At 40.0% G+C, this 12,028-nt stretch overlaps 1 protein-coding gene across 2 annotated transcripts in view; it reads left to right on the forward strand.

The window, feature by feature from the left end:
* The window catches only part of cdh4 (cadherin 4, type 1, R-cadherin (retinal)), a 230,280-nt gene that overhangs the window by 179,891 nt on the left and 38,361 nt on the right, over window positions 1-12,028 (forward strand). For both annotated transcript variants that reach the window (XM_039798604.1, XM_039798605.1), the window contains exon 7: window positions 1,849-1,993. In XM_039798604.1, the coding sequence (XP_039654538.1) occupies window positions 1,849-1,993 (145 nt within the window). The remainder of the gene's footprint in view (window positions 1-1,848; window positions 1,994-12,028) is intronic.

A 12,028-nucleotide genomic window follows, 5' to 3' on the forward strand; every position in this document is an offset into this window, starting at 1 on the left:
GTTGGTCCAGTCATACTAAAGCTCACCCTGCAGAATACTGATGTTGGTTCACACACATTTGCAGTCTGCAAGACGCACACTCTCCTCCAGGCCCTTAGATCACATTTCCAATTCCTCCATCGAGCACACAAACACAGACACACATAAACAGACTCTGATGCGCTCACACACACACACACACACACACACACACACACACACACACACACACACACAGGAAGACACACAGGAAGACGCACATAGAGACGCGAATACAGAGATATAAACAAATGTAGAAATATGAGAAATTATGCAGGGATGTACAAACACAAATCCAAGGCACTAAGGACAAAACATACACACACAAAAACACAGTTTAACACAAACAAAAACACACAATCATAATTGCACATTCACACACACACACACACACACACACACACATGCACTGAAGCAGTCACACATATCACAGACGTACATCACTCAGTGTGCAGTGTTCACAGCTGAGAAAACAGATTGGGCTTGTTTGTTTGTTGGGTCTCCTCTCCATGTGTGTTTGCTGTGCTTCAGCCAATTGAAAACTAGCATCTTGAGGATCATTAAAGAGGGCTAAAGTGGCTAAAGAGGGCTCTTTTGATTGGCTGTCTCCCCAGCATGTATCTGTGCACTTTTCATGTTTAAATGCGTAAACATGTGTCTGAATTGGTGTTTGGATGCGTGTGTGAAGGCTCAGGCGGACGCGTGTTATTGTTTTGAAACATCCTTGTCAGGCAGGCACAAAAGCCGACATGATTAATTGTGTTTCAGTGAAGGCACGTGGCGCCGTTTCATCTTTCATGTCTCCCCACAATACATCCCACCTTCCTGTAAATAGGCAGATAGCAGATCCTCCTCAACTGTGTTGTGGCAGATGCAATATTTTGTTGCCAGTGTGTCAGTTTTAGCCAGAATGAGAGCCCTTCACCTCTTACCAAGCCAAGCTGTGATTGAATAAAAAAAATTTGCAGGAGGATCTGGATTTCTAGGCAATTGAATGAGAGTAATGTAAGTCACAGTGAACAGTGCTGGTTTAGTTCCAGGGCTATTACAAAGCTTTGCGTAATGTTAGATATCATTAGTGGGGATTGGTGGGGAGTGGAGGGTGTATAACAGCAGCGGTGGAGATTAAGACATCCCACTATAGATGATGATTGCTTTTGTCAGTCCTCCCTGTTCAAGCCCCCACAACCCAACACTGCCTCTTTGTGTTTCCATCTCTCATTTACTTGCACAAGGCTCATCACTCTCCTCCTCTCCTTCCCATCTCACTTTTCCCTGCTCCGCCTTTTTTCTTCATTCTCTTCCTTTTTGCTCTCTCTATTTTCACATTGAATTATGTGTGAATTTTCATGGAAACACTCATCAGTCATAGACATCAATCCAAATGGCTGCCTTTGTCAAAACAAACATTCACCGCACACAAAAAGAAGCCACAGCTTGAGCAGAAACACTTCTCTGATATTTCTTTTAGACCTCTGGCTGTGCTAACAACAAAATAGGTGCTGTTTGTGTGTCTGGAACATTTCCTTACTTAGCCCCTATCTGTGTTGTTGGGGTCCATGCCAAAATACCAACCGGCTACTTATATGCAGTTGGCAGACAAGAAACAGGACATTTGCCAGTTAAATGTAGTTGCCACTTAATAAAGTCAAATAAAGTCAAAGACACAGTTTTTTTTCCCCAGTCCAGACAGTCTGCACAGTTTCACATCAATCAAGCCAGGGTCCTGTTGTCAGTCGAACTACATTTGGAATATTTTTTCAAGCTCATATTCATCGTTGACTGCAAATGATCCCTTTTTTCATTGTGTGCATTTATGTGTATTCACAGCTGCGAGCCCATGCAGTGGACATGAATGGTAACCAAGTGGAGAACCCAATCGATCTATACATTTATGTGATCGACATGAACGACAACAGACCGGAGTTTCAGAACCAGGTGTACAACGGCTCGGTGGCTGAAGGGTCCAAACCAGGTAAGAGTTACTTCTACTCTTCATAGACAACAGCTGCATGTTATACAGCGCAGTAAATGACAAATAAACATCAAACCACCTGGTGTTGCAAGAACAAAACTAGATCATGAATTGATCTGTTTCAGCCGTGGGCCTAGTTAATTGGTTAGCAGCTTAGAGTTGCAAAGTCAACACCTTTATTTAGTTGTATGTACTGGATTGATCTGAACAAAGAGTCCTTGCAAAAAAGGCCAGGCTTTGGTCACAAGAAACTCTAAATACTCTATTAATCCTTCTGTTGTCAAATTTGACCCGTTTATGAAATTGTTCTATATCAGAACTATGACAAAAGAACGTTGAAAAAAGTGATCAATGTAGGAAAAAGCTACAAAAACGCAGGAAGAAAATCGACAAAAAATTTTTTTTTCAAACGCTGAAAAAAGTGACAATAAAACACCATCAAAAACATCGCCACAGGTGACAAAACTTGTTTTAAAAAAGTGACCCAAAAAAATTGGAAAATAGTGAAAGAAAATATTGAAAAAAGCCACAAAAAACGTGTTAAAAAAATTGACAAAAACATAATTAAAAAAATGTCAAAAAAGTGCAAAAAAAATTTCGACCCAGAAAAACACTAAGTTGCATGGTCGACAGGAAGACCACACAAGGGTTAAGGTTACATGCTTTTGCTATAAACTACAAACCAACTGTGAGCGGATCCATCTTAAATGGAGGTGGCAGCTCTTTAAAATAGTATTAGTTTTATTCCAAATTGTTGTCACATTCCTTTCTTTGAAGTGGCTATAAGTAACTTTCAGTTTGTGTTGATTGTAGCGGCCCTTTTGGACAAAAGCGGTAGTGTTTTTACCACGGCTGCTGTCGTAAAGATCTTTTCTTTATGGTTACTGTATTACTGAGTTAGCGTTACCGGGAGGTCATATAGTTGCGATGAATGTTTTGCTCAGACAGAAAATCCTTCATTTACAGTAAGAGAATACGTTACCGATGCATTTTTGCACAAGTGTTGCATAAATTAGGCCGGCTACACACTGGCTGCGTGGCGTGAGCGTGGCGTGAGCGTGGCGTTTCTGTTGCGTGGCGGCTGCGTGGATTTTTCGATGTCTTTACACACCAGAAACGTGTCTGACGCTGCTGCTGCTGCTAGCCTTGTCTGGACACATGTATGTTTCCTATTGATTTACTGCGCTCAAGCAGTAGTATACTTCATGTTAAATATATATACTGATCTGATTACAGCAAAGACAACGTCGGCAGTATTTATGGCAAAATAGGTTACAGAATATTTTTTTTTGTATTGGTGCAATATTTGAAAATTGATTTATTAAATTTTTTTATTACATTTATATCTGCATTTATATCAAAACCTAGAGACTTTAAAACATCAAAATGTCATTTATTAATATGTATTTGTGTCAAAATGACATATAAACATATTTTCCTTTTGCCTGGAAACGCTTCCAACACGCTTGCATGTCGTGTGAAAAATAGGCGTTGGTTATTTCTAGCATGCACGCGTTTTTGACGCGTTTGAGACGTGCGTGTCACGCAGGCAGTGTGTAAGCTCTAACCTGTTAACGTGGGAGCCGAAATAAAAACCGACACTCCACGCAGCCGACACGCTCACGCCACGCAGCCAGTGTGTAGCCGACCTCAGCCTACTTTGGATGTATCGTGAGGTAAACCGGGTGTCACTGTCACAGTTTCACGAGCCAAAGCATTAGCAAGAGTTTGTTGTAGCAACCAACGTAATAATAATAATATCTTTGATTTATATAGCGCCTTTCATGAAACCCAAGGAGTACTGTGTAAAGTTACAGGGGGACAAATAAATAAAATAGTAGGCTAACACAAACATGGACTGATAAGAAATAAAAGCTGGGCACTAAATGGAAGGGGAAGTGATTTAATGTAGGCTACTGATGTACAACCACGTCTCGCATTGTGAAATAGACATATTACATCCCATACATTCAGGGTCGGTTTTGAATCATTTACAATCCAGTAATTGTCTCCATGAAAGCCCAAGCGATTCGGGTTTGGCCCCATCGTCTGTCACTCCCCCTCCTAGCTTTTAGTTCTTCATTTAATTTCCCTTTTTTCTGTGATGGCCCTGCCCCAGTATCAGCCATAACTACAACAGCTAACTTCTAAAATAAAATAAAAATACAATTAGGCCTATATATATATATATATATATATATATATATATATATATATATAAAAAAATCTCCTGCTACCTTTTAGCTGGATCCTCAAACATAGCCTTTTCTGGTGCTACACTGAAATCTGGGACCCGTCAGAATGTGTTACTGTAGAGCGGGTGTGCCTGCCGTAAATCATTTTGTGACTTTGCGGGGAAGAATCGGACCCGGGCAGAGGCATTAATAAAAACCATGTAAAAATAGCGTTCTTTTCACTGTTAGTTTCGTTTGCTGCATTTATGATCATCAGATGGAAAATTAAACAGTTTAAGAACCATTTAAAAGTTCCACATGGTTACTTTAACAAGATTATAGTTTATTTTTGTGGACAGCTATCATCAAGATAATTCATTTAGGCAAAAAATATGCAGCAAACTATACACACAATACTTGGATAGTGTTTCTATCATTTTTATTTTTACAAAGGTGAAAGAGAAGGAAAGTAAAACTGAATTGATTCCATTGTTGGACACTGTGAGTCTGAAAGAATACAAGCAATAATCACTATGCCTTAATGTAGTGGTCCACTTGCGACCTCTCTTCACAGGTTCTTCTTATTTCCTTTCTTGTTAGCCATTTTGCGACCGTTCAGATTTATCTTTATGACCTGTTGGAGGGTCCTGACCCCTGCATTAGAGGATGGATACCCGTACCAAGCCCGTCGGGATCCGACGGGCCAGGCCGGGTTCGGACAGATATTTAGAAATGATGTTCGGGTTCAGGTCACATTTTAAATTTAAAACAGCTTATTATGTAGGTGCGCACCTGTGTTAACGTGCGCTTGTTGCCCTGTGTGCGCTGATGCGCTCATCTGTTGACATTTCCAAATGCATTCCTACAGTTGCTTAATAAAAGCGGGCTTTCCACACAAACAAACGTACATGAGAAAAAAATTTGATTTTAACTGCGTCAGGCTCGGACACAAATATCTTAATGCCTGTCCGGCTCGGGTCGGGTTCGGTTACTGCTCTGTCGGACGCGGGCCGGGCTCGGACAGAAAAATTCGGCCCGATCCGCACTCTACACTGCATTAACAAATACTTATGGGGATTTGTTTATAGAGTTTGGTATATGCAACAGTTTCACGTTTGCACCTATCAAATTTAGGGTTACTTAACACACAAGCTCCATATCAAAGCTCGCATTGTGATTAGAGAAGACGTGAAAAGGAAGTGCTGTTGCATTTTGTTATTGGAGGACGATATGAGCTCAGACTGCACTTTTGTTCAGTTTTGAATGACTGATATAATGGAAGCCATAAAATACCTACAAACACAGAATCATATTAACAATTCACATGAATGCACAGAAGAGGCAATAATCTTAAAGCTGTGCGATTTAGACTGATAAATGAATAGCTAAAAGGTTTTATTGTATTGGTTTAAAATACTAAGAATTGCGAGAAGAAAATGACACAGCCTCTTGTTACTTAATGATCCTGTTCACGTCTTTGACTCTACTTCAGTCAGTTTGACCAATCAGATGCTCTTTTCTCTCTTTTCCGTCTTCAGAGGGCCCTTCAGAAAACCTTAATGTTTCAATCTTACTTGCAGTATCCTCGAATAAGGTTGGACTTAACGACCAACCACCATTTTGAGGTTTGAATTTGCCTTGGCTCTTGAAGTATTTGGGTTGGTTCAGATGAGGGCGAGTTCATGAGATATTTGTGTCACAGTATCTTGGCTCGATGCATCATTATCAGATTCTGCAGAGCGTGGAGAGATGTAGACCTTCTCTCAGAATCAGGGAACAGAGCTGTGGTCAGTGCAAAGCCAGAGATGAGAAGAGGAGAATGTGCAAGTAGCTTTCATGTCTCGACTGGAAGAACTCTTGTTCTAACGATCAGACCCCGAGGACCCATGTTTGTCTTCACAGTGTACAGATATTGTTCTGTTGCAAAGTTTATTCTCAGGGGAATTTGTAAACAATATAGGAAAGTGTGTTTGTGTGTGTGCATGTGCATGTGCATGTACCACTGGTTACCCCTCAGTGGAGCGTGAGTCCATATACAGAGCTCCTAATTAGCGAGGGCAACCAGACATTCCAAAAACGACTTTCTTCGGTTTTCACTCTGATAATCTCTGTTTACTTTCAAAAGAGAGCATGCAGCGACAAAAGTCTTTTGAATAAGAATTAGTTTTAAACAGAAGCTAATCTGTGATACAAATTAACTAGAAATATATAATACTGTGTACAGTATAATTGCTCTGCTCTTCATTAAGCAATCACTGCCAAGTTTATTTGTTGAGCACACAATGTCAGGTGTTGAGAGTCAAAAAAGCATAGTGTGTGTGGAGCTTCCTTTGTGTGAGGCTTCCTTTTGCTCAGTCATTGGTCTCTGAATTGATGAATTTTAATTAGGAAAGTAGGGTGCAAAGCCGTGTTGGCCTAATTGCCTGATTAGTCGAAGAAAACAAGAATGACTGCGATTTATCTTCAGTGTATAGTTCAAGGAGACATGTTTCTGTCCCATTTAAGCCGTTATATATCCTCCGCCAGTTAAATTGTTTATTTACTAATAATGGACTCAGCTTAAACCTCAAGTGTGCCACACACAGTTTTGCTGAAGTTGTTTTCGGGATACACGGCCAACTTTAAGATATGAATGAGTGCATAATGTACATTAATTAATTAATACACAGGCACGTGCACACATAGACTTCAAAGGGGGCTTCAGCAGTGCCCTTTTTATTTATTTTTTTAAATAAATGAAGATATATATATATATATATATATATATATATATACAGGAATATATATATTCCTCTTTATGCGCAGCTTCCCTGTCAGACAAATGTATTTATTGAATAAAAAATCTAAATATCCGGTCGGGAGATTATACTTTGTTGAGTTCTGATTAAAATAATTTGGTAAGGAAGTTACAGTTATGTTCATTTATTTCATGTTTTGTTTAAAAATAAACTTTTTTTATATAAATAATTATGAGAAGTGCCCTTTTTTTCTCTTGAGCCCCTGTCCCCCAAAATGTCTGTGCACATCCTTGTTAATACATAACTTTTTTGTATGCACCTTACTTAACACATCATAAACTCTTGTTACATTGAATCATAAATAGAGAGGAATCTTAGGCCCTCCCGGCAACAAATGAGCCTTATCTTAGGCTGAGTGCCTCAGATTCATATTCATACATGTTCTACCTACTGAAATGTATTTTAAGGTTATTTTACACAAATCAAAAACAAGCAATTTAAAACATTTCCCCCCTCTTGATGCTGTGAAGTCAAACTTCTCAACAAAAGGAAAGAAAAAGGAAATTATCTGCATGGTTAGATACCAGTGTCAAAAGAATAATTCACCCAAAAGCAATATAAATTGTATGTAGTTATCACCTCGCTAGCTGCTCTATTGTCTCAGAAAAATCAGTGAAAGTTTACTCCCGAGTACAATGTCCTCCCATGAAGAAATGTGCTGAGCACAATTTCTTCACAGGAAGATAATCTCGGAATGCTTTGTTTAGCAATAGTTCAGTGAATGACAAACAATGAGTCCACGAATAAATACAAAACACTAGGATAATGCTGCATAGGAAGTTTTTCAGATGTTCTATGACCTTTTTTGCTGCTTATTGTTCGGCCTCCGTCAAAGTCTGTCTGCACTGATATATGCTTTCATTTTGTAGCATGCTTCACCAGTTTTAAACGGTTTACGGCATAACTAATAATAACAATTTCTTACTGAAATTTGTGAAATCCATAAAATAATAAACTATTCTCTTTACATACAATAAGAGAAGATGGAAATCATTTAAAAAACGTTTTAGCTATCTATGATTGTTAGATTGCTAACGTTAGCTCAAAACGCCATTCAAGTGACCGCCTTTGTTGTGTTTGATTGCTAACTTGTAGCCTGCAGCAGCAGTCATTTCAAAAACGTTTTAGCTTTCTATGATTGTTTGATAGCTAACGTTAGCTCAGCAGCAGCAGTCATTTCAAAAACGTTTTAGCTTTCTATGATTGTTTGATAGCTAACGTTAGCTCAGCAGCAGCAGTCATTTCAAAAACGTTTTAGCTTTCTATGATTGTTTGATAGCTAACGTTAGCTCAGCAGCAGCAGTCATTTCAAAAACGTTTTAGCTTTCTATGATTGTTTGATAGCTAACGTTAGCTCAGCAGCAGCAGTCATTTCAAAAACGTTTTAGCTTTCTATGATTGTTTGATAGCTAACTTTAGCTCAGCAGCAGCAGTCATTTCAAAAACGTTTTAGCTATCTATGATTGTTTGATAGCTAACGTTAGCTCAGCAGCAGCAGTCATTTCAAAAACGTTTTAGCTTTCTATGATTGTTTGATAGCTAACGTTAGCTCAAAAAGCCGTTAGCATCTTGTAGGCTACTTGTCGCAAAATCTGTGCTCGACTCACATCGTTCAGTGACAGATTTCAACACGTAGCTCTGTTGTTTGTAAATTTGGAGTGCTGCTGGAGTGTCAGTAGCGAGAAAAACAAAAACTATCGGTGCTGCCGTCTCAACACCGGAACTAAACAGAGCTGAATTAGCACAACTTTTATATATTTCTTTCCCATCTACTGCAGTCAGATTCACTGTGTTCACTCGGAAGGAATCACTTCACATGGGTAGGCACTTGGAATGACATTTCGAACATGTTAAGAGACTAAAAGCACATTTACAACTTGCCCTGTTTCAGTCTCCTGGGTGCTACCGCTAGCAGGAGGATAACACGGTGTAGGCAACACCGACTGTTTTCGTTTTTCTCGCTACTGACAGCACTCCAAATATACTATTATCGGTTCGGGTATCCATCCTCTAATGCAGGGGTCAGGACCCTCCAAACAGGTCATAAAGATAAATATGAGGGGTCGCAAAATAGCTAACAAGAAAGGAAATAAGAAGAACCTGTGAAGAGGGGTCGCAAGTGGACCAAAAAAATGATAGAAACACTATCCAAGTATTGTGTGTATAGTTTGCTGTGTAAATTTACTACTATTATTAACAGAGCTACGTGTTGAAATCGACCAGAATTCTCCTTTAACTCCATTCAATATAGGAAAAGTATATATATGTATCCAAAACTTGTAAAATATTTCAAATTAATGCACTGATGGGTTGCTCATAAGGCATATAACCACTGTCTAAAATTAAATATATGTATAGAGTGTATAAGACATTTCAAATGTTTAAAAAAAAAATACAAATACCTTACAGTTGCACTTTCATATGACTCTTTGTAGTTTGGCTTATTTAAAGCTAATCTACTTGATCTTGTACCTTCAAGGTTTAAAGCACTTAACTGGAAGTCATTTGGGATAAAAGCATCAGCTAAATGACATGTAATGTAATGATATATTAGTAATATTTTTTTTAAATGTTTGAAAGAGCAGCAAGCCTTTATTATGGATAAATCCTCGGCCCCTATTTTCTTTTCTAAATACAAAGCAATGGGGGGGATGTGTGTCAAGCTGCAGTAGTATCACATTCTGTATCTACAGACCCAGATATCAAAGGATCTCTGAAGCATTACAACACATCTTCACATGAAGCGCTGTGTGAAAGCCAACAAAGAGGGAGACCTACAGGGAACCGCCCTTATCACTGTCACCAGATGTTACGTAGGGAGAGATCCGATCAAGCCGTCAGCCAGGATCAGTCTGAAACGGCTTCATTTGTCACTTTCTGGCACCGGGCCCCCGCTAAGCACCATATGAACCTGTGACTAATAGAATTTAATTTGTGCAGGTAATCAGACGTAGCAAAACAGTACATGCCAAAATGAGCTATCTGATCACATTCAGCTCTTGTTAATGAGGAATAAATAGGATTCAAGGATTATCCCGGGGAACCTTCTAAACCTGTTAAATGTGTGCAAATAGGATGTTTTGGATAGTTCTCATTTTGTATCATGCAAAATAATGTTTGTGCGGCTCAAGAGCTATACGCTCAGGCTAACATTCACTACATACACATACATTGAAAAAATACATAAAAACTGCTTTTCCAAGGTCCCCCAAATGATCTGAATTATTATAAAGCCAGAAGACTTTGACATGAGACAGTCCTTGCATTGTGTTAAGTGGGTTCTAGTCTCGCTTTGCCAGACCTTCCTCCACAGCGCTGCGAAGGAGGGTCTGGCTAGTCCACACTAGAGTGCGGATCGGGCCGCATTTTTCTGTCCGAGCCCGGCCCGCGTCCGACAGAGCAGTAACCGAACCCGACCCGAGCCCGATCTAATTTTATTTTATTTTATCATACTAATGACACATGTACGTTTGTTTGTGTGGAAAGCCCACTTTTATTAAGCAACTGTAGGAAGGCATTTGGAAATGTCACAACAGATGAGCGCATCAGCGCACACAGGGCAACAAGCGCACGTTAACACAGGCGCGCAGTACCTAGTATGTAATAAGCTGTTTAAAATTAAAAATGTTCAATGTCATTATGATATGACCGAGCCCGACCCCAACCCGAACATCATTTCTAATTGGGTCGGGTATCTATCCTCTAGTCCACACAGCATTCCCGGGATTTGAGTAGCGGAGCCACAGTGCCGCTACAAAATACCCTCAGGAAGGAACTTTTTTTAGTGGAACATGTGTACGAAGGTTGTTTAAGTCATGCAGCAGATAGGACAGATAGTCTAGCTAGCTGTCTGGATTTACCCTGCAGAGATCTGAGGAGCAGTTAAGCATAGTCCTCATAAATCGACGGAGTTTAAAATTCCAACGGAGCAAAGTGGAACGTCGTGGATATAGACTAAGTTGCTTCAGATAAAGATCTGCTGGCTGAGGCTGCAGTGTACTCAGAACATCTGCCCTGTGATGTTCTGTCCTTCTCCTTCCCTCGCCCTTCTCCCCGACTCTGAAAGCAAGTTGTTCCCTTTTATGGGCCGTCTTCCTCAAAAAGGCCTTCATAAATGAGAGTGCAAGATCCAAAACCAGTGTGCCTTCCCTTGCAGTCAGTTTGCCCTCAATGGGGGGACAGGGGCGCTGCGTCTTACTCTCTTGCTGTCCTGAAGACATCATAATGTTCCGCAGAAACGTTTTTCTGGCCATTATTTAACGCCATAACCGGCCATAGCTCATGAACAGAAGGGGAGATTGTGACCATATTTCACATTTGGTCAGAAATTGAATTGGTGACACTAATCTTGGCTGCCCACCTTGAAACTGTGGTGATTGTAAAGATATCACTGCCACGCTGAAGATGTGTGTAAAGAATCCACGTTTCACCAAAAAATACACTTAATACCTTTTATTAAATTCCTTCAAAGTAATTGACTGGTTGGCAGAGTCGTACAACGGTGAGGCTGTAATTCTAGTTCTCAACTCATTCATAGTGGCTTTTTTTGAATGGTTGGATTGTGCCCTTGTTTCCTCGGAGAGTATAGAGCCTCGATTAGAGGCTCTTGTGTGAACACTGTGTTTCCTCTTCATCACTTGCCCCAAGATTTACCAGGTTTCAACCTTTTCTCTTGCCTTACCTCTCAACCTCTACTTCTCCTTCTCCCTTTCTATCTACTGTATTGCGGCCACAGTACTTTGATCAACCTCTATCTTCCCTGCACTGATGAGAGTTATTATCCTCTTACACGTCCATCTCCGGCCCTCTTGCTCCCTGACTTCCCCTTGTACTTTTGCTTTTAGTGGTCTTTATAAACCCTCTCACCTCTTTCCGCGTCTTCACTTTCTTTTTCAGCTTTGCAATTTCCTCCTCTGCTTCCTATCTTTGCATCTGTGTGTGTCTATCACCCTGTTCCTGCTCTATCTGTCTCTATCCAGCTTATATTTTTTTCTCTATCTTCCCTCTAATTGGGAGGCAGATGTTGACTCTGGCTGACTAATGTTTCTGCAGCACATAGACCT

This window comes from Perca fluviatilis, chromosome 4, assembly GCF_010015445.1.
Source record: "Perca fluviatilis chromosome 4, GENO_Pfluv_1.0, whole genome shotgun sequence".
NCBI lineage: Eukaryota > Metazoa > Chordata > Actinopteri > Perciformes > Percidae > Perca > Perca fluviatilis.